Source organism: Marmota monax, unplaced genomic scaffold, assembly GCF_021218885.2.
Source record: "Marmota monax isolate L192 unplaced genomic scaffold, Marmota_monax_Labrador192_F-V1.1 WCK01_AAM20220418_F8-fsc00041, whole genome shotgun sequence".
NCBI lineage: Eukaryota > Metazoa > Chordata > Mammalia > Rodentia > Sciuridae > Marmota > Marmota monax.
In genome coordinates, this window is record NW_026695238.1 from 7,918,966 (window position 1) to 7,945,733 (window position 26,768).

General features: G+C 41.6%; 1 protein-coding gene across 1 annotated transcript in view; it reads right to left on the reverse strand.

Moving 5' to 3' along the window:
• The window catches only part of Serpine2 (serpin family E member 2), a 59,473-nt gene that overhangs the window by 13,031 nt on the left and 19,674 nt on the right, over positions 1-26,768 (reverse strand). The window contains exons 2-4 of the mRNA XM_046440001.2: positions 12,567-12,847; positions 9,870-10,097; positions 4,599-4,796 (exon numbers count right to left, since the gene is read on the reverse strand). Of these exons, the coding sequence (XP_046295957.1) occupies positions 4,599-4,796; positions 9,870-10,097; positions 12,567-12,825 (685 nt within the window). The 5' untranslated portion in view covers positions 12,826-12,847. The remainder of the gene's footprint in view (positions 1-4,598; positions 4,797-9,869; positions 10,098-12,566; positions 12,848-26,768) is intronic.

A 26,768-nucleotide genomic window follows, 5' to 3' on the forward strand; every position in this document is an offset into this window, starting at 1 on the left:
AAAGCAGGGGCAGGATAGAGAAGCTGTTAGAGATGGCACCCTACACAGCACACAGTGGGCACCACTGCCAGCCTTAGGGCAGTGACCCAGAAAGACTGCCTGGGCACCCCCTTGTCAGGACAGATCTTCAGTGGAGCAAGGTGTAGTGCTGCAGGAACAGGGCTGGGAAGTCAAGGCCCCAAACCCTCTCCTTCCTTCATTCCATCTAGCCAGCAGCTGCCCACTAGCCAACGCCACAGGAAGCCAGAGGGCAAAGGAGTCCACTGAAGCAGACTTGTGGGGCAGAGAAGGGAGGGCACGCGTCAGGGGAGGCCGAGGGAAGACAGGAGCGCACACACACTGTGGTTCTGTCGAGTGGCATAACTGATGGTAAGAATACATTTATTTATGATTTTCTATAATACACACACATTTTCTTGAACAAATCAGTTCTTAATTGAAAAGCTACCCTGAGGTGTTCCTCTCTAGGTGCAGGCCATTTACTTAAAAAAAGTTATATTTCTATAAAAGCAAACATTTGAATCTTGCACACATATGCCTAAAAATCCTTGCACATTAATCTTGGAATACTGGCTTGTTTTTCAGCAACAACAATAACCAAAAAAAAAAAAAAAAAAACATACTAATGAGAACACCTCACTTTTAATTTTCAATAGAATGCAGAGTATGTACAAAAGATGACCTAAAATAAAACTGCTGAGTCTGGGGGTAGCATCAGTGTTTCAATGAAGTCTTCTCAGGCAGCATGGCCCTGGTCTGGAAGCTCAATGTGACCTGAAAGTGGAAATCATTTTCAAGCAAAAGGAACCACTTACAGTACAGAGAGTCTAAAGACTAGGTATGGAGCCAGCTATCCCTGGGTATTATCCTAAAGAATGAAGTCATCACTCATCTGATAGGAAAAGACATCCACAGACTGAAGGTGAAAGATTGGGAAAAATCACACCACTCACATGGACTACGGAAGCAAGCAGGAATTTCCATCCTTGAATCAAAAAAAGTAGAATTGAAGCCAAAGTTAATCAAAAGGAATAAAGAAGGACATTTCATACTGCTCAAGGGAACCATACACCAACAAAACATAACAATTATAAATAGATATGCCCTAAACAATGGAGCGTCTGTGTTCATCAAACAAATTCTTCTCAAGGTCAATAGTCAGATTGACCACAAAACAATAATCTTGGGTAATTTTAATACAACTCTGTCACCACTGGATAGATATTCCAAACAAAAACTGAACAAAGAAACTATAGAACTCAATAATACAATCAATAACTTATATTTAACTGACATATATAGAATATTTCATCCTTCAAAAAGAAGCAAATACACTTTCTTCTCAGTAGCACATGGATCCTTCTCTAAAACAGACCATACAATATGCCACAAAGCAACTCTCAGCAAATACAAAAAAGTAGGGATACTACCCTGCATTTTAACAGATCATAATGGAATGAAATTAGAAATCAATGACAAAATAAAAAATAAAAATTACTCCAACACCCGGAGGCTAAATAATGTGTTACTGAATAAACAGTGGGTTGCAAAAGACATCAAGGAGAAGATTAAAAAATTCTTAAAGGTAAATAAGAACACTGACACAACATATAGAAATCTCTGGGATACTATGAAGGCAGTACTAAGAGGAAAGTTCATTGCATAGAGTTCATTCCTTAAAAAAGAAAAAAAGTCAACAAATAAATGAACTCAAAAAGCTAAAAACAAACAAACAAACAAATAACCCAGTCAATAAGTAGGCCAAGGACCTGAACAGACACTTCTCAGAAGATGATATACTATCAATCAACAAATATATGAAAAAATGTTCATCATCTCTAGCAATTAGAGAAATGCAAATTAAAACTACTCTAAGATTTCATATCACTCCAATTAGAATAGCAGCTATTAAGAATACAAACAACAATAAGTGTTGGCGAGAAAGTGGGGAAAAGGCACACTCATACACTGCTGGTGACACTGCAAATTGGCGCAGTCAACATGGAAAGCAGTATGGAGATTCCTTGGAAAACTGGGAATGGAACCACCATTTGACCCAGCTATCCCTCTCCTTGATCTATACCCAAAGGACTTAAAAATAGCACACTACAGGGACACAGGCACATTAATGTTTGCAGCAGTACAATTCACAACAGCTAAATTGTGGAACCAACCTAGATGCCCTTCAGTAGATGAATGGACTGAAAAAAAATGTGGTATATACACACAAAGGAATATTACTCAGCAATAAAAGAGAATAAAATCATGGCATTTGCAGGTAAATGGATGGATATGGAGAAGATAATGCTAAGTGAAGTTATCCATTCACCCCCCAAAAATGCCGAATGTTTTCTCTGATATAAGGAGGCTGATTCATAGTGAGGTTGGGAGAGGGATCATGGAAGGGAGGAATAGATGGATTCTAGATAGGACAAAGGGGTGGAAGGGAAAGGGAGGGGGCATGGGGTTAGAAATAATGGTGGAATGAGATGGCCATCATTATCCAAAGTACATGTATAAAGACACCAATGGTGTGAATACACTTTGTACACAGAGATATAAAAAATTGTGCTCTCTCTATATGAGTTGCAATGTATTCCACTGTCATATATAACAAAAAAGAATAAAAAATTAAAAAAAGAATTAAGTCACCATACTACAGTATTACATGTTTACAGTAGCACAATTCACAATAGCCAAACTATGAAACCAGCCTAGGTGTCCATCAACGGATGAATGGATAAAGAAAATGTGGTATATATACATAATAGAGTTTTATTAAGCCACAAGGAAGAATGAAATTATGTTGCTTTCAGGGAAATAAATGGAATTTGAGACCATTATGTTAACTGAAATAAGCCAAACTCAGAAGGTCAAGGGTCATGTGTTTTCTCTCATATGTGGAAGCTACAGAGAAAAAAGGAAATAAAGGGGAAGGATTACATGAAAATAGGAGACTAGTAGAGTAGAGAGGGCAAACCAGGAGGAGGAAGAAGGGAGGTACCGGGGAACAAAACTGGCCAAATTATGTGGTGTGCATGTATGAATATGTAACGATGAATCCCACTAATATCTATAATTATAAAGCATCAATAATTTTTTAAAAGGAGGCATTTATTATGTTCAGCTGCTTAGTACAATACTTTCCCATGGGGGTTTTAAGAACACATTGTACTTAAAACACACATTTTTAAAAAACATTTATTGACTAAAACAATTTGGCATTTTTTTTCCCCTAGAAGCTTAACTGATAATGAATGATCAATAGGAAAAGTAAAGTAGACTGAGGCCCCATGAACCACTCCTTAACTTCAATCTGAATCAGGCTGCTGGCAAAATGTCTGGCTGTTTGGAGTTGATGCATCCTGAACATGAGAAAGTAACACTTAGGACCCCCATATCAGGTGTACCCTACAGCTACAACGTCTACCTTGTAGAAGAAAAACAAAGATCTTATCAGATCAAGAGTGCTTCAGTGAACAAGAAGTAGAAACCACGACCCTTGGGTACCTACCTCTGACTTGGGTACAATGGCAGACATCAGTGATTATATTTTCCCCTGTTAAACTGATAACTGCACATTAAAAGAAATTTCAAATTCCAATAAAAAAATTATTTGAAATCCTACCACTGTGAACATCCTTCAAGACATCTCTCTACAGACATGAAGATTTGCAAAGTAGTTTAAATAAGGTTCATCAGCATTTGCTGCTTCATAGCTTGTTTTCTGAAATCAAACATATATTGTACAATCTTTTTTATTTATGTAAATCTAAATCTAATTATCACAATACTCCATTATCCTCAGAGCATCAGTTCTGGGATTCCCAAGGACAACAAAATCCACAAATGCTCAAGTCCTTTATATAAATCCATGAAGTACTACACACATCTTCCTATCCACTTCAAATCATTTCTAGCTTATAATGCTTAATATGATGAAAAGGTTATATAAATAGTTGTGATACTTCCTGTTTTGTTCAGGGAATAATCACAAGTAAAAATATCAACACATGCAATTTTTAAAAATATTTTCAATGTGAGATTGATAGAATCTGAAGATACGGAATGTCAGATATGAGGGTTGACTCTATGTTGATAGCCGACTTCTACTTATTTGCTAGAGGGTGATTATCTTCCCTGGAGTGGGGAGCTGGGACAAGCACCAACCCCAACACCATACAAGCTCAGGAGGCCCTCTTCCCAGCATCCCTGGGTTTTACCAATCCTAATTTTTTATTGATATGTTAAATTAAAAATAAACTTAATTTTTACCTTCACTTTTAACTTAGAAATGTAAGACTGCCAACGACTTGATAATCCTTACATGTGTTTAGTGCCCATTTATCCCTATTTCATGAATTATCCTTTCATCTTTTTCAATCAAAAACCCTACACATTATGTATTAATACAAAATCTTTGTGCACAATACAATGATTTACCATGCGATTTTAAAAATCCCAAGTTTTAGCACCCTACACTGCCCCCTACTTTTTAAAAAGTAAAACTTAAGATTTGCTCCTGAATAAGTTAAAGCACTCCAGAGCTTCCTGCCTCCAGCATGTTTTAGGACGGGTGTCACCCAGCAAGAACTTACCAGTCCGGAACACGGAGAGCTGGGCCAGCATTGGCACTTGGTGGGATTTCCCGTCTGCTGTCACGAATGTTCGCTTCTTGGTGTTCTCAGGTTGAAACCGCGATTTCCACAAACCCTTAAAATACACTGCGTTGACGAGGACCATTTTGGTGAGCATGCCATCAATCAGATCTGGGGACAGCAGGCTGTCGATCATGCCTGTGAAGTCCAAGAGCAAACAGGCAGAAACCTCAGGACTGGTGGCCATTGTGAGGGCAAATGGCTGTTGATTAGGTGGAACTACAAGCCAAAGGATTTTTAAAGGACTTTAAAGACAATTGTTCAAACACCCTTTTATATGTTCTAATCTTTTTCTCACCCAATTTACTATGTTCAAGGAGAGTTTAAAACAAGTTAAAAATCCAAGACTGGAAAAGAATGTGGAGATCCCTTAGTTAAAAGAAACCAAACTTTAAATTGAGAAATTACAGCTAATTTCCTCTAACCTCCCTGGTTTAGAATAGTTTACTCATTCAAATAAACTCTATTTGGTTAATCTTCCCCATTTTTACTGATTTTTAACAGACACAATGACTGTTGGTGAGAGTCCTTGGTCCCCACAAGAGAAGTGGTTTTGTGTTGCTTTGTTTTTTTCCTCACTGGGTTGATTCAACACCCGAAAAATAAATACTTCAGCCCATGCAGAGTTACAAGGAGGAGAAGCACTTGATTTCTGTCAAGATTTCTGAAATTTTTAGAATCCCTGGTTATCATAGGCCTCATAATTACATAAAAAAAGAGCTAAAATTGATTGGCATTTGCAGGTAAATGGTTGGAGCTGGAGAACATAATGCAAAGGGAAGTAAGCCAATCTAAAAAACCAAATGCCAAATGTCTTCTGTGATATAAAGAGGCTGATTCATAGTGGGGTTGGGAGGGGGAGCATGGGAAAATTAGATGAACTTTAGATAGGGTAAAGGGGAGGACAGGGAAGGGAGGGGGCAAGGGGTAAAAACGATTGTGGAATGAGATGGACATAATTACCCAAAGTATATGTAGAAGACATTAATGGTGTGAATATACTTAGTATACAACCAGAGATATGCAAAAATTGTGCTCTATATGTGTAATATGAATTGTAATGCATCCTGCTGTTATATATAACAAATTAGAATAAAAGTTAAAAAAAAAAACCCTAACCTTAAAAAAAAAAAAAAAAGAGCTAAAATTGAACAATAGTTTCTCCATGTATACTTCAGGCATTGAACTAGGTCCCGACTAGTCATCGAGCCAGTCTCTATGACCTCCTCACTTTGAAAGACGATGCTGTGCATGAGATGTCAGGGATTGTCTGTCTTATTTGCATCAGGAGTGAAAACAGTTTCCCAACAATGCTCACGAGGCTCTTCTCGAGGGAGATTGTGGCTAAAGCTTGTCTTTTGTTTTCTTTTCCTTTTTATTCTGGTATTAGGAACCAAATGTGCTAGGCAAATGTTCTACTTTCTATCTCTGAGTCCCAAGCCTTTTTATTTTGAGACAGGATCTTACTGACTTGCTGAGGCTGTCCTTGAACTTGCAATCCTCCTGCCTCAGTCTCCTGAATAGCTGGGGTTACAGGTATGTGCCACCACACCTGGCTGGGTCTTCATTTAGGCTATTTTGGCTTGGTCTTTGAATATTTGAATATTCAGTTCTCTCTCTCTCTGTGTGTGTGTGTGTACATGTGCACACTATTAAAATTAGTTCATTGAAATTTTTTGCTCAATAAAGCAATGCATGACACAGATGTGAGACATAATTCTTCTAGTGGTGACAATAAAATAAACAGCTTCTGAAGAAGTCATGCCACTAACTCAGCAGACAGCATTAAACCCTTTTAACTGAAGCTTAAGGGGATCCTGGGCACAAGAAGCAAACTTTTCAATGAGCCATGGCAAATGGCACGGGTGACATTTCTATTCTACAACAGCCTGGTTGCAGCTCCTAACGGCCACAAGGGGGCGGCAATGCCACCTTCACTTGGGACCAGAAAGGAACAGTAAGCTATCAACAGGCATCATTCAATTCAGGACAAGGCTGGGCAGGCACTGTCCAGGGGGAAGAGGCATCAAGGGTGGAGGTCTGCTCCTCCAACAGTGAGCTCCTCAGACTTCGTTCCCAGCATAGTGATGTTGTTTCTTGCCTTTGATGGGAACATCACCCTGTATAGTCCCTACTGAAAGATGTAGCCCCACGATCCTCTCTGTTTACAAGCCTCCCATGACCCTCCTCTCTACCTCCTGTGAGATGCCTCTTCCCTCAACCTTCCATAAAGCCCAAGGCATAGCACCATGACACCATTTCAATTGCCTCCCTCCCCAGCTAAAGTGAACTGCACTAGAGCGAGCACACTGCCACTCATCTCACCAGCCCTGCGAGCAGCACTCACGCAGCGCTCCAAAGTGTCTGAGGAAGCCTCCTCAGCCCTTTTTTGCGGAAATAAATAATGCCTACAATTTCCACTTTTAGGATCATTATATAATAAAGAGGCAGAAAGCAATAAATGGGAAAAGAAAGGCTAAGGGGAAAAAAGGTAAGAGAAGCACAGTATGGAGGCAAGAAGGCACCTGGGACCTGCCATCAGTAACTGCCACAAATGTGTGTCCATCATCCAGCTGGCCATCATCCTGGGATACCCACCCAGCTACCAGGTGCCAGGGCACTCTTATATAAGAGACCAAAATATGATCCCTGCCCTCAAAGAGCTGTGGCTGAGACAGAGGTGGGCTGGCATAAACGACTTGGTAAAGCACCAAGCTGCTATTTTACAAACACCTTAGAGTAGTGGTTCTGAGGACTGTGAGGGCAAACGCAAGGGATTCTGAACCAATCAGCAGGGACAAGGACCGATGGGGTCCTCGAGGAAGCACTACTTGAAATAACAAAGAGCTCACACATACTGGACAATTCCTAAGTACTGGGCCTCTGCCAAATGCTTCGTATGTATTACTCATGGCCTCATGACAATCTTTATGCCATATTATTACTCTCATAGTTATCACTATTGCATTTCCATTTTACAGAGGTGAATGCTGAGGCACTGGGAGGTCAAGTCACTTGCCCAAGGTTACATAGCTAGTAAGTGGCAGAACCGAGCTCCAAACTCAGAACCTCTTTTTCTAACTATTATGCCACTCACATGAAGGCAGAATTGAGCTGGCGTCGATGTAGGGAAGCAGGATAGAAAACATCCCAAGCTGCTGGATGCATGTGTGGGTCTGAGAAGGGACACAGGGTGAGAAGCAAGGGGACCAAGAGGAGCCCCCGTGGCTGGCACACGGGTTACCTGGAGAAACTGAGACTGCAGGGTCCGACAGGTCAGACCCAACACGAGTACAGCCAAGTGCCTGCGTGTTTGACTGTCTCTCTCTGCAAGGAAGAAACTAACATCTCCTTGGGATGAACTCCTCAATCTTCCAGTTTTGGAAACTTGTGGGAGCATCTTTGGTTGCGTGGCTAGTAGCCAGAGAAGCTGCACGCTCTGCAGTGTTCAAGAGTCTCACATGATGAAGAACTGCCCTGCTCCTTGCATGATTTTCAAGTACCCACCCAGTATCTGTGTTAGTCAGAAGCCTGCTTAGAATCATTTGAGCCCAGAACCTCACTTTTTGCATGTAAACCCAAGTTACTCATCCACAGAAATAGATTTGTATGAGTGTATTCTGTAGACTTTTAACACACAGTGAGTTTGCCAGAAATGTTACTACGAGGCAAATAAAAATCAAAAGGAGCCTATGCTTTTTTTTGTTTTGAAATTTATCAAGCATTTTGCATAATTATAGAAAAAATTGCATCAGCAATGGTAATAACAGGGCTCAGGGCTTTTGAGTCACCAGTACAGTACAGCCATCTCGGCCTGCAGCTGACAGTTCACAATTACTTTAAGAATCTGGTATTTTGTTATGTCTTCAGGTATAGTTACACCCAAGAGTTTATCCATGAACCACATATATTAATTACTTTTATTTTCCCTTGCTTTTATGGTTTGACGTTATCTTTTTTTTTTCTTTTTTTAATTGGTATATGTGGGCAGAGGGTATATTTTCCTATGAAATTCATTTTAGGATATTAAACAGAATATTAAAAATACTTGAAAACCACCAGGTGGCACACTAACATAATTTAATATTGCCATCCTGCAGATAGAGAGGAGGGCCAGGTTGGTGTAATGACATCACATAATCATCAGCCAGAGACAGGGTCAGGGACCAGTTCTGAGAGCACCTGCTGCTGGCTGGCTAGCTTTCCAGGTCCACAAACTCTAGGGCCCAGAAACACCACTGAGCACGTGTTGCTGGCCTCCTGAGCCAGTCATGGTTTCAGGAAAACAGAATGGACTGCACAGTGACTGAGGAGGGATCTACCAAAACCACCAGGGCTTGACTTGCCCTGAGCATTCTTCTTCACTGTTCACCAGCTCCTCCAAGGGTTCTCCCACCTCCCATAGGTAAGCAGGTGATGGGCTGCTAGTGCCTCCCTCAGAGATTCTGACTCGGTCAGCCGGGTCCAGGGTTCTGCATTCTAAACATGCACCAGGTCATTCTGATGCGCAGGCCCCAGGACTGTGCTTTGAGAAACATGCCCTGAAGGCTGTGCTTTCCCTCGGTTTTGTCCTTGGGCTTCTCCCTGGGGAGTCTCTTAGCTACCACTCTTCTGCCTGTTCTGTGACCACAGGTGCCCAAATCTGTACTCCTAGCCTTAGGGAAGCTAACATCCTCTGTTGTTCTAGCCCACAGCTCCTCCTAAACATTTTCACATGCACCTCCAGTTTATGGACCAATAGGTTTAAAACACTGGTGGTGGCATCTCCTCCCTCTAATGAAGTAGAGACTCCTAAATAAGTGATCATCGTGAGAGATGGAAAGGGCTGTAATGGGGAGTTTGTTAACATATAATCATAGGCCAGGATAACCTGAGGGGGCATCCAGGGTCAGGGGATGGAACAAGCAGGCAGCTAGAGGTGAAGTGGCAAACCACGCCAAGGACGAACGGGATGTCCCAGACAAGGGGACAACAGCAGCAAAAGCAGAAAGGACAATTCAGAAAACCGTTGAAACAGACAAGGGCCTGTGGGCAAGGACTGCAGAGGAGACACAGCCACAGGGAGAGGTGAAGGGCTGAGCGCTGCCCCTGCCCCGACTCCAGGCAGGTAGCCCCCAGGGGCTTCCCAGCCGGGCATTTCTCTACAAATTGGAGTCCACCTCACCCCTCCACTCAGAGTGCAAAGTCACACAAGACACTGTGGCCACTCACCCCTGGTCTCGTTTTTAACCCACATGTTGATGGAATCACTGGTGGACACTGGGTCCTCAAAGTTCATACTCTGCACTTCACACTGAAACACGTCTCTGTTCCTTGTAACAAAGGGCAGTTCCATTTTAAAGCCATTCTTGACAAACATGGCATTTGCCACTGTCACAATGTCTTTATTCTTCTTGGACACGATGGCCTTGTTGATCTTCTTTAGCATTTTACCAACTCCTAAAGGAAAAAAACGGAAAGCAGAAATATTTACGAAAGCATTAAGAAAAGCTTTTGTATCACAGCAAACAAGTATAGGCGAGCAGGAGCAGCAAGTCTCCTGTTTTCTCAGGGGACTGTTTCTTAAGGGGGCTGGAGTTCAATGACAAAAGTTCTTCAAAATCAGCTGCACTCCTGTATCAAAGCGGACGTGCTCAGCTACTCTCAGCACCTTTCCAGGGTGGACCTACGCTCTCCTGGTGGCCATTGAGGGCACCAGGTCCTTATGAATGCTGGCATGCTCCTCTATAGCCACGTGGGGATCCAAAAAGGGAACTTCCAATTCACTCTGTCTCTTGTCTACAAATTGTAAGTGCTACTTCCTTTCTTGTCAAGGATTTAACAATGTGATTTTTTTTTTCTTTTTGGGGAAAAAAAAGATGAATAAAATAAGCATTAGAAAGACTATTAAAAATTGCCATGTGCCACCAACCAGAACAATGTGATTTTTCCTGATATCAAGCTCAAAAAGTAAAGACATTAATTTTATGGCAACATAAGCTTTATTTTACATGAGCCATTCATACATGCTCCGTTTAGTTTTAGAGCACAAAAAAGAAAACAATAAGTTATAAGGATGAGATGTTTTGTTTCTACAGAGAGCTTGAATTTCAGATTCTTCTTCAACACCTGGTGTCTTTTCAAAATGACAGTGTCCTAGAATAACCTGCCAGTCACCTTGACAGTCTTCCAAAGGGCTGACTTGTCACTCTAAATGGATGTGTCCTTCAGACCCCTTCAACAAGGGCAGGGCATGGTTGTCCCATGGTCCACAAAGGGGCTTTCAATACACACGGGTCTTTCTGATACCTCTCCTGACCCCCTCCACCATCCTGTGGGCTAGGCCCATTTTACAAGCGAGGGAGCAATGGGCTGCAGTGGCTGAAGTCACTTCCAAGGCCAAGTGCCAGCTTGCTTTGATGCAGGCCCCTTCCACAAGGCCTGACATAGCCCATTAAGAAAAGACCAGGGCAGATCTTCCGCCACTGTCCCAGACCTGCCTCCTTCCCCAATGGGAGTGTTACCACTGAGCACCCAGGGACCAGGTCTCCAGGACCAAAATGACCTGCATTCTGAAGTCACCATCCTCATGTGACTGGTAGCAATTCTGGAGGAAGAATGGGTGGGGATGGATTTGGTGGCCAACAGGAGAATATTATGAAAACCTCAGAAATAATGACTTCAAATTCATGTGGCTGAGCATTAAAACAAAAAACAAGAACCTATTGCCGTTCTGGAGTTGTCCTGGCTGGCAGGGCCTGGATCACAGTAGGAAAAGCCATAAATCTTTGCAGCGACTCACAATGAAGTTATAAATCACCCAGTTTCTGAACATCCAAGCAGGGGGTGGAACAGTGTGTTCTAAGAATTCATCCCTTCCTTGTTTCCAACAGGTGAACAAACTGTAACTCAGACAGAAGTTTCACGCTGTGATAATGGAGCAGGGCAGCTAAACCTTTGGTCCTGGAGGCCCTGGAGGAGGCCACACTGAGAACCAGGCCAGTGGGCGCGTAGAGTGAGGCACTCAGAAACACGGATCCCTGCCCCTCTCCTCTTACTCTCCCTGCCAAAGGCATCAAGGTGGGGATGATTCTTAGAACTGAGTAGCTTGCAGGGGTAGGAAATGGCTTTCAGGTAGGAAGATTTCCAATGAAACAACTAAGGCCCAGACGTGAAATGTGACTTGTAGGTGTAGGATGACTTTGAAGAACACCTAAACTAAAGGAGACACCATGCCAGGGACACAAGCTGGCATGGTGCAACTAAACAGGTAATTAAAAATGGGGTTTTTCTCTTGATAAAACTAAACCTCATTCATGGATCCTTAATTTGAAAAAAAATATTTTTAGGTTTTTATTTAGAGTTAAGTAGTTTTAAAACAATGGAAAAGCGACATCCCATGCACCCTTCACCCAGTTTTCCCAACGGTCATATCAAAAAGTTGCCCACGGTCCAGTCCACAGAGCTCATTCTGATGTCACTCATTATTCATGCATGCACGTGTATGGCTCCGGGTAACTTTATCACCTGGGCAGGTTCCTGGGACATTCCCACAGTTGACACACAGAAGAGCTCCAGACCTGGAGGCTCCTGGTGCTGCCCTCTGCCACCTCCCCTCTTGTCATGCTTTACAAGTACGTTTAGGCCTCAACTCATTTTAGCTGTGTCCACCGTGCAAGTGGCCAAGACTGGAGGTGGGAACTGAGAGACGTAGTGGCTGATACAAAGCCACACCAAAAGAGGCTAGTCCCCCTGACTCCCAGCTCCTGAGCATCTTCTCTGCAGAAGAGGCTGACCCTGGGCCCCGGCTGGCAGCAGCATAACCTCTCGGATGCTCTGCTTCTCAGGGCTATAGCAAAGACCCCGCAGTGTCCCTCCTAACGCAGGTCTCCTGCAGGCCTCGCTGGGGAGCACAGAAGGCATACGCACCATTCACGCCGTATCTCATCATCATGGTGAGCTGCTTCTTCGTCTTGCCATCAGCTCCCAGCTGCAGCATTCCCAGTACAGACGCGATCCCATGGGGGGAGACAACGATATTGTCATGAGGCCGTGATTTGATGATCTGATTGAAAACTTGGATCCCTATGTTCGAGCTTAGTTCCTCGAGAGGCAGAGGGTTGAACAGGGAGCACACAAAGGGCAAAGTCACTGTGGTCAAGAGGAAGAAGGAAAAATGCCAATTCATGGTTCCTTCCAGCAAGGACGGCCTAAAAAAATCAGATAAAAAATATTTACATTATACTCAAATGAACACAAAGGGAGGACTACTTTGTAGACAAGGAGGTATGATTTACTGTACTCAGTGTAATTAAATGCCACGCAAGACAGAACAGTTCAGATTAATTAAATCAGCCTTAAATACACAGAGCTTAGGCAGATGGGCAGAGACAGCTGGCAAACTTCTATTTGCTGGATTCCCATCAGGTACCAGGCACTGTCATCATATCATTATGTAATTCTTGCAACCACCCTTCATTCCGTGAAGCCAACATTCCCTGAGGGTGTACCATGGGCCACGCCATTTCTAAGTGCTGGGCATACAACTATAAATAAATGGGCAAGACCCCTGCCCTCATGGCACCTCCAATCCAGAGGGGAGACAGAAAATGAACCAGCAACAATAAAGTAAATGCAGAGAGGAATAAGGACAAGATAATAAGGCCAAGTGACAAGAGTGAAGGAGGGGTTGGGGTGGGGGAGTGAACAATACTAGAGAGGGTGGCCAAGGGGTACCTCTACAGTGGGAACACAGTGACGAGATCTGAATGGTGAGAAACATCCGTGGATGTGGGAAGAGTGTGCCAGACAGAGGGACGGCAGGACAAAGGACAGTGGAGTGAACGCAAAGTAAGAACTCCATTCTAAGGTCAGCACAGGGAGCCAGTCCCTTGGGCTGCCCTGGTCATCTTATAACCACATGAACTTGATTCTTTAACTGTAAGCATGTTACTTTTTAAATTAAATATTTGTTAGTTAAGATAAATTTCAACAACTTTAAAGCAGCACCGGGGCAGAAAAATTGGTAAATTCATAAAGTGTGAGACGGTGCTGCTGACAATAATATTTTCAATTACAGTGACTTGTTTTAAATCAGCTTCATCCCTTGATTACCACTTAAAAGAGTTTTCTTTGCTATGACAAGAGGTAGGAAATTTACTCGTATTTACAGAAAAGCAAATACTTTCTTTAAATAAGAACCCCACAGCAGCAGCTGCTACAAACAAAAGCAGAATTTGCAATATTGCTAATTTAGTCTCCCTTGGAGGCCAAAACCCTTGCTAGGCACAGGTCTCCTGTGGGGCCAATTTGTGCCCCTGTCATGTGCATTTATATGTGGAAGGCTGGGAACATGTGCTGAGAGTAAAATAGAACCATTTTAAGAGACAAGGGACCAGAGTCCCCATGGGAGAAGAAAGGGCACCAGGGTCAACAGGGTTTGGTCTCCCTGCTTCCTATCAATACTTCCTGAACTTCCCATGCAACACCATGGCAGATGTTCAATAAATACTGTGAAATTAAATTCTACTGCTAAGAGCACTATGTTCTACTTTTATTAATCATTTCATTCCCTGAAAATAGTGTTTATTGAGTGTAGCTAAGAAAATGCTTGTTTAGTCCTGAGCCACTCCGTCACCTAAACACTCTCCAAGACAAATGCCAGCTCTGTGTTGGGCAAGGACGGCAGCATAAACAGCACTCCCCGCCTGGCTCCTCCACACACAGCCAGCCACTGGGGCCATCATTCAAGTGGATGTTGCAATTTTCTTATATATTGTGAAACAAGCACCTTTTTAAAAATTCAGAACCTTCAGTGTTTCTCCAGAGCCTAATTGTAAAATAATTGTGTAAACTTGGCCTGTCTAAATTCAAAGCATGTAAGTGACCTACATACACTCCCACTTGGGCCTTTACTATGGCCAGCGTGGCCTATTTTGACTCTGGCACCTCTGACTGGCTCTAATACCATGACAATCCCCTGAGTTTCCTGGAGCCCGCTGGACATTGGAGAGTTTCCAAAGCCTGACTACGGAAGCTCTACTTGTTTCATCTAAAAATTAAGAATTTTGCTCTTCCTTCTTCCCTCTCTTTCTTTCAAGCAATACTTCCCCTTTAAAAAACTAGAATGTACCATAAAGTGGCCATAAGTAGAAAACAATTTATACAATGTTTGTTCCAAATTGTCAAATCCAATGTGCAACATCAATTTTAATTGGTAACTCTTGCCTCAGTCTATTCTGGCATCTACCTTCGGCATGCCTTAATCTGTCCTCCCCAAAGAAATGCTTCCAGATTAGTGCATATTTGAATAAATATTTGAATTTTCACACTCACAAAGCATAAAGGATATCAAATTGATTTTGCATCTAGTAGCTTAAGGTTGATTACCTCAAACATCATCTCTATCTCTTTCTCTATCTATTGTCATAGAACAGGGAGAAAGGGTCACTGATAGTAAGAAATCCCAAGCTCCAGTGTCTTGAAAGACAGCCGAAGAATCTCTCAAATAAAATAGCTAACTGATTTAGCAGAATTCTGCTTGGTTATGAATTTTTACTCAAAGAATCATTTAATTATAATACAGAGAAAAGCTGCCATGGGTGTTTTTCTTGGATTCTTGGACTTGGAAGTTTTTGAGAGATGTCTACGTACAATTTATAAGAGAGTCCAGGGACAGTGTGAGAGCTGTGCAGAACTTGGAATCAGAGCTATTTTTGATTGATGTTCTGGACAAAACTTATCCTTGGTTTCAACTTCCTGGGCCAAATGCTCATCATCTCAGCTTACCTGGCTTGTGTACATGTCTAAACGTAAGCTTCCACTTCTCTTCAAAGTTCAGTAGCCAGGAGAGTATAGGTTCTAATCTATAAATGACTTTATGTTTGTATAAGTCTTAATAACTAAAGATACTCATGTCCTACTAGAGAATCCTTTACTTGAAATAACTGTTGGGTTTTTGGACTTGGAAACATTTCATCTGTACAACAGATTCCCATAATGGAAGAACACACTAACATGTTCTTTTTCATTTTCAGGAGAAATTACACTTTATATTTTCATGTAAGAGAGAAAGAATAAAAAGTATTGGCCAAATGTCTTGTGTAGTATCAATATGTAGAATCATAAGTCTGTTTAAGTGTTTCTACTTCTTAATAATGTTTTCACTACAGTATTTTTAAAAAATTGTATGGTTTAGGCCATCATTGAGAGAGACCATAAGCCTACCAATAAAGCTAATGCCACAGGCACATCCTTCCGAATGTCAGTTTTTCTTTCACCCTCTACTTCTAGTTTTTCTTACTCTAAACTTTCACTTTCCAGCATGGAGAGTGTCTCTGAAGTTACAGGCACTGCTCTGAGCAAATGCCAGGTTTGAAATGCATCCCTAAATTTACAAAAGTGCCACTTGCCAAGGGTAGACAATGGAGTACACTCTGCAGACACAATGGCTTCAGCCGTCACCTCCTCACAGGTGAACTGCAATGCTGCCCTTCTCACAGTTCACTGCCTACTTTCACCTTACCGTTCAGAACACTACGGTGGCCTGAAGAACCCTGCACGGGTGGGCTGTGGAGGGCCAGTCGCCTTTGACACTCCTTTTAAACAGTTCTATTTTCTGTTGATGGCCTTGGACTTTCCTCTCCTTCTCTCCCTCATCCTCTTCCTTGTGGCTTGCAGTGCTCCCCCAGCTCCTTCTGTGGCCTGTGTGAGGCTCTTCCTGGTTGTCATGAGGGGCCTTTCACCTCCTCCCCTGAGTTCCTACTGCATTCCCCCCTGCACCTCTCATACTGTTTTCTTTCCTTCCAACAAGAAACTTACAGAAAGCAGGGCCATGGGGCTTCAGAGTGCTGGTGCCCACAGGTCTATGTAGAGGCTTACCACCAGTAGACACCACACCAGAGGCTGAGCTGTGGGGCTAATCCAGAGGCTCAAGGGCTTGGTCTGTTGGAATGAGGACACAGTGACTGTGACTCCTTTTTGTGATTTTGCAACTACTCATGATCATTCCCTAAGTGGGATCATTCCCCAACTTTTTAAAATTAGGGTTTCCCAAATGGTAGGTGCTATTATAATTCTAATTTTCTTCTTCATTTATTGGTGCAATAATTCTATTTAAAAAACAAGTTCCACCCCAACTGTCTAGTCACCCTGAGGTTCAGTGGTGTGGAAAGAGCAGGATAAAAACCTTGATTTACTTGCCAAGTCTAACAGCTTTCAGTTCAAGATGAGTTAGTTATTTGACATTCTTAGCTAATGAGGGACATCTGGCAAGATAGTGGAATGGGTCAGGACACTTTCCTGGCTGCTCCATGGTGTGAAACTAAGAAAGCAGATGGGTAACTTCTCCGCAAGTTAGGTACTAGAAACCTTCAGGGATGCTACAAGTCCACAGGTAGAAAATCTACTGCCTCAAATCCATACTTTTAATCGGGTAGACACACAAACAACATGAAAAACCAAGGGAACAAATTGCCCCCAAACCAGCCAAGATACTCCAGCAACAGAATCCATCGATTTCGTGGAAGACATGTCAAAGAAGAAGTTTAGAATGTACACTGTTAAACTAATCTGTGAGGTAAAGGATGATATAAGGAGTGATATCAGAGAGCAAATACAGAAGTGAAACATCACTTCAATAAAGAGATAGAGATTTTTAGAAAAAAATCAAGCAGAAATCCTGAAAATGAAGGAATTAATAAATCAAATTAAAAATTCAAAGGAAAGCATCACCAACAGACTAGAACACTTGGAAGACAGCATCTCAATGAAGACAAAATATATAATCTTGAAAATAAAGTTGACCATGGAGAAAAGATGTCAAGAGATCATGAACAGAATTTCCAAGAAATATGGAATAATATGAAAAGACCAAACTTAAGATTTATTGGGATGGATGAAGGCTCAGAGTCACAAACCAAAGGAATACACAATCTTTTCAATGAGATAATATCAGAAAATTTCCCAAATCTATAAAATGAAATGGAAAATCAGATACAGGAGGCTTCCAGGACACCAAATATACAAAAGTACAACAGACCCACATCAAGGCACATTATTAGGAAAATTCCTAACAAACAATTTTAGGATAGAATTTTAAAGACTGACAGAGAAAAACAAAAAGTCATGTTTAGAGGAAAACCAATCTGAATCAGCTGATTTCTCAACCCAGACCCTCGAAGCTAGGAGGTCTAAGAATAATATGAAAGCTCTGAAAGAAAATGGGCACCATCCAAGAATACTATACCCAGAAAAATTAAGCTTCAGAATTGATGATGAAATATAATCTTCCATGATAAACAAAAGTTAAAAGAATTTATAACTAGAAAACCTGCTCTAAAAAACATATTCAATAAAGTATTTCATAAAGAAGAAATGAAAAACAAAAGTGAAAACCAGCAAAGGGAGGAACTATACTAGAATAGTCAAATCAAAGGAGAAACTAATCAAATTAAAAATCAGAAATAGGGGTTGTGGCTCAGTGGTAGAGTGCTTGCCTAGCATGGGTGAGGCACTAGGTTAAATCCCTAGCACCCCATACAAATAAAACAAAGGTATGTGTCCATCTACAACTAAAAAATATTTTTAAAAAACAGAAATAAATCAAAATGACAGGGAATAAAAATCATATAATAGCTTAGTAATAACATTGAATGTAAATGGCCTAAACTCATCAATCAAAAGACATAGACTGGCAGACAAGGTTAAAAAACAAGACCCAATAATATGCTGTCTCCAAGAAACTCACCTTATATGCAAAGACTTTCAAAGACTGGATATAAAAGAATAGGAAAAAACATATCATTCACATGGATCTTGTAAACAAGCAGTAGTTTCTATCCTCATAGAGGGTAAAGTAGACTTCAAGTCAAAGTTACTCAGAAGGAACAAAGAAGGACATGTCACACTGCTTAAGAAAATTATATATCAACAAAACATAACAATCATAAATATTTATAACACAAACAATGGAGCATCTGTGTACATCAAACAAACCCTTCAACTTCAAGAATCAAATAGACCACAACACAGTAATACTGGATGAGTTAGCCGACGAGAGGGCTTTGCTTTGTATCTGTAGCTTTATGAACTCATGTTTCTCAACACATTTTTAGGCGCTGACCCAGTATAAATGTAATTCTTACTGAAGTTGGAAACAAGTCTCTTCAGGCTGTTCCCGAACCTTTCGATATGAGCCTCTAGCCTTGTCAGTTTCCTGGTTTGACAAGACGTTCCAGGCTCGCTAGTGCATTTCCTGTCCCAGGTAGAACCAGCTCCAGTTTCTTTTAGGTGGAAACAGAATTTAAATAAGGCAGCCTGAGAACCCTTACCTTAAAAACACAACACATGCAAATAATGAGCAAAAGTCATATGGAAAAGCCAAAATCCATTTATATCACTCTCTGGACTACATTGAAATCCCAAAATTCAAATTTTGAAAGATGGGCTGCTTACACATGTATCCTATTGTGTCCTTTGCCATATGGGCCAGAGGAGGCCAGCTGGATGGTGACAAGATAAGGGAGTCAGCCGGCATTCAAATTTGGGCGAGGATAATCAAAACAAAACCTCTAGAATCCATCCTGAAAGTGGGATCTTAACAGTGCTGGCACCTGAATGAGCAACTGCCACTCAAGATGACCTGGGGAGCCCGATTCTCTCAGTCCCCTCCTCTCAATGAAAGCTAGGAATTTCCCTGAAGCCTCAAGTATTGAGATCCTGGTCCGCTTCCAGGATGTTGGTTCTTGTAACCTAAGGTCCCTTATTAATCTTCTCTGGACACACTGTTTCTTCTAGAAGGACTACAGTAAGTAGGAAAAGACTGTTGAGAATGATGACATTGCTACACAGTTTTTCTTGACAGGGCTTCTCAAGCACCAAGATTCTGCCAACATGTAAGGGTCTAACCTATGAGGGTGTTGGTAGGAGGCACTCTAGGCATCCTTTGAGAGCTGACCCATGAAGACTCACGGCTGCAAAGTGACAGTAACTATTAAAGTGCAAGTCATTAGGGTTACCCTTCAAATATGATCCCCTAGGAGGACCAGAAGAGGACTCTAGTCTCTGAAAACCTGTACAAATTTGACTGAAATTTGTCCTTCAAGACCTGTCTTCATTTTCCAAATATTACCAAATTTTCTTAAGATAAGCAAATCAGATGAACAGCAAACCAAAGTGTATCTTGATACCCCTGGGAAGCAGACAGTGTTGTCAAAGTGAGTCAGCATCTTTACAACCTGGAGAAGAGCAAACAGGAAATGCCAAGGGCACAGCAGCTCAGTGATTTTAAATGTGCTTGAAAGAGGTTTCTGGAGACTTGGAGGCCTCTGAATTTTTCTATTAAAATTTTATCTAACTCTAAAATGTACACTCACTCAATTACACTATTTGGCCAGAAAAGAATCTAAAAATGCTTGGGAAAGAAATGTCAACCACTGAAATACATGACAACAACAGTATCTTAAAAGGTTTTTTTCAATAAAGAAACACATAATTTACTGATAAAATATGCTCTGACATTCGAGGGCCTTTTACCCACATATTGTGTATTGTGGAAATCCCTGTTAGGGAGGTAGGGAGAGGCTAGAGAGGGAGGAGGGAGGTATTTATTACTTTTTTTTTTTTTAATGTTTTGGTTAAAAACCCAGTTCTGTTGTCCACTAATAGATAAATGGCAAGTCACCATCTTTATCATATTTGCTTTCTCCTCTACCATTTCTGAAGACACATCTTAATTAAGGGTGGTCATAGAAACTAAGTAAGTACAGAAAAGACGGTAACCACCCAGTTACCAGAGCATCGGGATCTGAGCAGATGTTCAACAGTGTGGGTTCCATTCTGCTGCTCTTCCTCCAGGCCCAGGACTTGCAACATGCTGATTGTATTTCAACAACTATCTAGAAAATCTCTAAGATCAAGCTAAGAAAATGGGCCAAGCACAACATTTCCACCTGGATAAGGCCCTATCTGTTTCTTTTTAGTTTCCTTAGACTATCTAAGATATAGAGATAGAATAAGACAATACTGGTAAATCTCAGTGATTCTGTAAGAGAAGACAGTGGCTGGTAATGGTGGGGGTGGAAAGAGATGAGTACATACCAAAATATCATTCGTAGTTCTAAGATGTGTTTTTCATGGGCTGACTTAGGTCATTACATCTATTTTACTTATTGTACAAAGTCCTACCAACTTTTATTATTGGCCAGTCTTTAATAGGTAATGCCACAAACGTTGATTTCCGAATCCAACTACCAAGAGGTAATCCAAAACATTATAATGATACTGACCAGTAGCTCTCAATCTTTGAAAATAAGAAAGTGCCATTTTTTTTTGCATGTAAAAAAATATCATATTGTTTTTACTAATGAGGCATTAGTACTTTTGGAAATTCATAATAATGACTATGAATTCATAAAGACTCCAATAAAATTCAAATTCTTTTTAATATATATATATATATAAAATCTTAAAAATCCAAGTTTAAGGTACTATCTATTCAGTCTATACCCAAAGCTGGACCGTGAATATGACAATTCCAGTCCTTTGGAATAACAATGATGTTGTCTATGGGTCTTTGAGTCATAAATAGGAAGTCAATGCTATCTATATCATTGCCAGTAAAAGGTGAGCAGCACGTGTTAGAAGCATAAATCAATTTAAAAAAACCTTTCTGAAAAGCAATCCTTGGTATGCAGAATTATTTTTTAAAATGTATATGCCCCTGCAGACAGTAATATGCCTTTTATCAATCAACTATAAAATATCAAGATCTGAGTCAAAAATGTTCAAAGCAGCAATATCACTGCAATATTCTTTGCAATAAATAATTGGACTAGCAATTTTAATTGCAACCTAAATCACCACTGGAGGGGACACTGGGTGACCTTTTACCAGCTTTGTGTAGTTTATCCTGTAGCTTTTGTGTGCTTTGTTGCTAATGGTTTGTACCTGTTGCCTTTGGACAATTGCTAGTGGGAGTCCGAGTCCAGTTTCTCAGTGGGCCTTGAAGTGGCTGAGAGTTCCATACACCATTCCCATTGGGAGGCCAACAGCCACTGACCCTTGGTCTTTGTGACCAACTCTTGAGCTCTCTCTGAACTCTGCATGTGGGACTTCACCTGATACGGTATCTTGCTGAGCTTCTTCCTGTTCTAATTCCCACTTTTCCCATTCCCTCACTGTTTGTGCCTGGAAGTAATTCCTTCTCAAATCACTTGTGTTTTAACCTTGGCTGGTGGGCTGCTTCAGGCAGAACATGGGTCATGACATACAACAGTAAGGACAAGGCAATGACATCCAGTTGACACAGTATCACTCATATGCTAGGAGGTAGCTCTGAAGAAACACAGAGAGATATATTCTGGCTATGTCTTCATTGAAAAAAGAAAACTATGATATAATCAATTATGTAAAAATTACACATAGACACAGGAAAAAAACTAAAAGGGCAGATATTGAATTACTATCCACATAATAATCTTTGATGGTTATAGCTTATTATTTTGTATACTGTTGGTATTTTTCAAAACTTTGGTAATAGAACAATCACTTAAAACAAGCATCTCTTTTCTGTTTTTGAAAATATTAGCAGCAGAAACTTAGATTCTGGATTAGCTGAAAGCTGCTAAATCAGAGTATAACAAAACACAAAGAAAGATAGCACGGACTGGAAAAGGAGAAAGAGTTGAACACTACAGTGAGGTCCCTTTGCCCAGACTGGGATGAACATGATGCCCTGTTGTAACCCGTAGGCCATTTCATGTTTTTATTTTTATTTTTTTTCAGTATATGGTAGCTCTATTTTGATATACATAACCTGACCTATTTATTACTCTAAATCTATATACTACATATTTAATGTCAGTTAGTATAGTGCATTAATTCTTTATATTTTTATATAGCATAGTACCAACAATATAGTAGAAACTCAATAAATGCTTATGAAATAAATTGTAATTCACTGGAAATTAACTGTTCCATTACCATTTTAGGTGGGAGCAACACTGTTTTGTTTTTTTCAAATCCAATATGCTTAGAACTTGTAAAATATATCATTAAATATTAAAACAATAGCTATCATTTACTGACTGACTAATGAAAGGCAATATTTGGTATTTAGAATTAATTTTAAAAATGTATATATCAGACCAAACGGTCTGAATGTTTGTATCCTCTCCAAATTCATATGTTGAAATCCTAACCCTTAAGGTGATATTATTAGAACTTAGGCCTTAGCAAATGATTATCTCACAAGGGTGGAGCCTCATGAATGGGATTAGTGCCTTTATAAATGAGACCCCACAAGGAAGCAGCTAGAAGGTACAATCTCTGAACCAGAAAGCAGGCCCTCACTAGAAACTGAGTCTATGAGTGCCCCAATCTTGGACTTCTCAGTCTGTAAAACTGAGCAATAAATTTATTTTGTTCATAAGCTTATCAGTCTATGGTGTTTTGCTATAGCAAACAGAATGGATTAAGAGATTTACTATATGAAAAACACTGTACCCAAAGTTCTATATTCAACATGTAGTAAAAATCAGCATTAGCCAGGTGTGGGTGCATGCCTGTAATCCTAGCAACTCAGGAGGCCAAGGCAGGAGGATTGCTAGTTCAAAATCAGCCTCAACAACTCAGCAAGGCCCTAGGTGAGACCCTGTTTCAAAACATAAAACATAAAAAGGGCCCAGGATATTACTCAGTGGCTAAGTACCCCTGGGTTCAATCCCTGGTACCAAAAAAAAAAAAGAAGAAGAAGAAGAAGTGGATATTAGTATTTCTATTTCATAGATGAAGGAAGCTAAGGCCTGGAAAATTAAATAGCCTATGTAGATTATATAGCTCATACAAGGCAGAGAGTTCTGGAGCTGACAGCTGGCACTCTTCACCTGTGTGTCCAGTCAAGGAGAAGGTGGAGAAACACGTCGCCTTCTCCTCTCTGTCCTGGGCTTACATTACCACACGCCTGGCATAAACAACTGACCACAGCCTACAAGGCAGGAGAAGGGAACATAATGTTTGTTAGGCTCATTCTGTTTTTCGTCCATGTGTGAGGATAACACTGCCCCCCAGGGTCATTTGGCAATGTATGGGGACATTTCTGGTTGACACGCTTGGGTGGAGTGCTGGGGCATCTAGAGGGTGGAGGCCAGGATGCTGCCACATGTGAGTGTGAGCCCCTACGGTGAACAGGCAGCCCCTATGCCCCATGAAGCTGGCCGAGGATGAGTGCTCTGGATGTAAACAACAGAGCCTCTGCTCCCACTCTCCCCCTGGGTCATGCACTGACTTCCTTCATGGAGAATTGAGGTCGCAAGTCCTACCCTGCTTCCAGTCAAAGCAACAACTGTATTGACACCAAACTACATAATGGCTCTCCCTGGAATTTCAACCTGAGGTTTCTCCATGTGGAAGAGGAAGGAACCAGCTAATTACTTCTGCAAATCCTAAAAGGGAAGGCTTGTGTGACCAGGAATTAAAGTGGGGGGCTGCCAGCCCGCTTATCAAATTTATCACTCCAAGTTTGCCTGTGGTCCATGGAGAAGTTTTGAGGCTAGAGCAGGGATGCAGGCATTAAGGGGGGGGGGGGGGATGCAGGCATTAAGGGGGGGGGATGCAGGCATTAAGGGGGGAGGGATGCAGGCATTATGCTGCACTTCCTCCTCCTGTAAGAAGCTCGTGGAAGGCCTTCACACAGGCTGAGTCACTGGGCAGTTGTTTCCCATGGAGGACAAGCCCCGCCTTCCTGAAGCTGTCCACCTCCTGAAACCCTTCCCACAGAGCAGCAGCTGGGAGCCCGCTGGCTGCAACCCATCTCCACCCACCATCCTGTCCTCCTGGCCCTGCCTGGTCTCTCCCCACTGGCCACCTTTTTTTTTTTTTTTTTTTTTTTTCCTGAACCAAAGCAGCTCCATCATCCAGGTTCAGGGAGTAGAACTGCCAGGCACAGAGAAAACCTGAAATGTTCACACACACCCTAAATTATTCTTCAATCACTGTACTTATGCCCTGCAACTTTCTGTGCCAATTATACCCAGGTGCCTGCTCAGCTATGGAGAACTGCCCCAAACCCCTACTTTTCTCCCTTCCCTCATACAAGGGACGGGGGCCTGCCAGAGAGGCAGGGCGGTTCAGCAGGTGAGTGCCAAATCAGGTATCCAGGACTTCCCTGGGCCAGAGTTCCCTAAAAAGGCCATCTCTGGAAGGTCCCACCTGTGTGCGAGATGCCCTCTTTTCCTCAGAAGGAGAGACCAGAGTGGGAGACCTCTGAGCCCAGCAAAGAATAGTGATCTTCTGAGCTGTGGGGTACCTCACAGCCCTAAGAGCAGATATGGGCTTTCATCGGGCAGGAACTCCAAAGCTCGCCTGTTCCTATTTTAGTCAGCTGCGTTCAAGGAAAGGAAACCCACATTCAGCTGTGCGGCCAGGGACTCAGAGGTCTAGGGCTTGAATTCACAATTAAACCCACTTGGCTCTTCTGAAGGCAGGGTGTGATTTCCAAGGCTGCCAAGTAAAGAAGGCCTGATAGAAGTACAGCTTGCCCACTTGTTTATCCCACAAGTGTCAATGCAGCATGTGTGTGTGCCAGGAGTTGCATATCTGATAAAGGACGGGGAGGGAACAAGGGCAACATGACTTGGTGCTACTCTCCTGGATTTTTTTTTTCATTCTTAAATTTTTTCAATTAACATGTAATAAATGTGCATATTAATGAGGCACAGTTTCTATTTTAACACATGCACATAGCATGCACTGATCAAATCGGGGTCCTAAGTATTTCTCCTCCCCCATCTGGCTGATTTTGTCCCCCAGGGAACATGTGGGCCATGTCTGAAGACATTTTTGGATTTCACAACTGAGTAGGAGCGGGGAGGGAAGTGCTACGACATGCAGTAGGTAGAAGCTGTTAAACATTTTCCCAGGCCCTGGGTAGCCCCCACATCCAGGAACAGTGCAGTCCAAATGCTTATAGTGCTGAGGTTGAGAGAGCCTGGTCCAGAGGGGAAACAGACTTCCATCAAATCATCTTGTTACTGAATTGATATTTGTGTTCATTTTTACATATTTACCATCCGAATGCTCTGATAACCAGTGCAATGCACAGTAAGAAAGCTGAGGCACACATGGGCAAGGGGGTCAGAAAGGGCACTCTGGGGGAAGGCCACATGGGTGGACACTGCAGCATGAGCTGGATATGACTATCTAAGCAGGAAGAGGGAAAGGGAAAGGACGGAGCTCCAGTAAGAGGGTCTTAAATGCAAAAATGCCTCGTGTGAGGAAGTACAATGGATGATTCTGGAAATAAGTTCTTCTCACCCCATCATCATCTCACAGCCTGTGCAAGACACAGTCAACCTTGGGGCCATTACCCCAACCAACAGCTCTCTGCAACAAACACCAGAGCCCCAAACAGAGAAGCTAGAAGAACTGCTCATACTTTAATGCCACTATGTCCTACTGCCTTTTCTCAACCCTCAGTCACTGCACCTTATAAGAGGCAGGAATTAAAATGCTACTTTTTCTTAGATTTAACACTACAAGCATGAATATCAAAAAAAGGGGGAAAATGAACTAAAACACTGAAGAACTGGACCTCGTCAAAATTAAAAATTTTGCTCTGCAAAAGATCCAGTAAAGATAATGAAAAGACTAGCAGGGGAAAAAAAATCTGTGAACTGCATATCTGATAAAGGATTAGTATCTAGAATACATAAAGAACCCGTAAGACCCAGTCATTTAAAAACGAGAATCTACTTAGGAAATGGGCAAAAGACACAGAGAGACATTCCACTGAAGAGAACATAAAGATGGCAAATAAGCCCATGAAAAGGCGTTCAATGTCATAAGCCATTAAGGAAAGCAAATTAAAACCAGGTATCATTATAAAATAGCTGAAATAAAAACCAGCGAAAACAGCAACTGCTGGGGAGGATGCACAGAAACGGGGTGACTCATCACACATTGATGAGAAAAATGCAAAATGGCACGACTTCTTCAGCAGTTTCTTATAAAACTAAACATACACTTAACCACCTGATCCAGCAATCCTGAACATTTATTCCACAGATAGGAAAACTCATGTTTCACACCAAAACCTTTACACCCACTTTTGTAACAGCCTTATTTCTAGAAGCC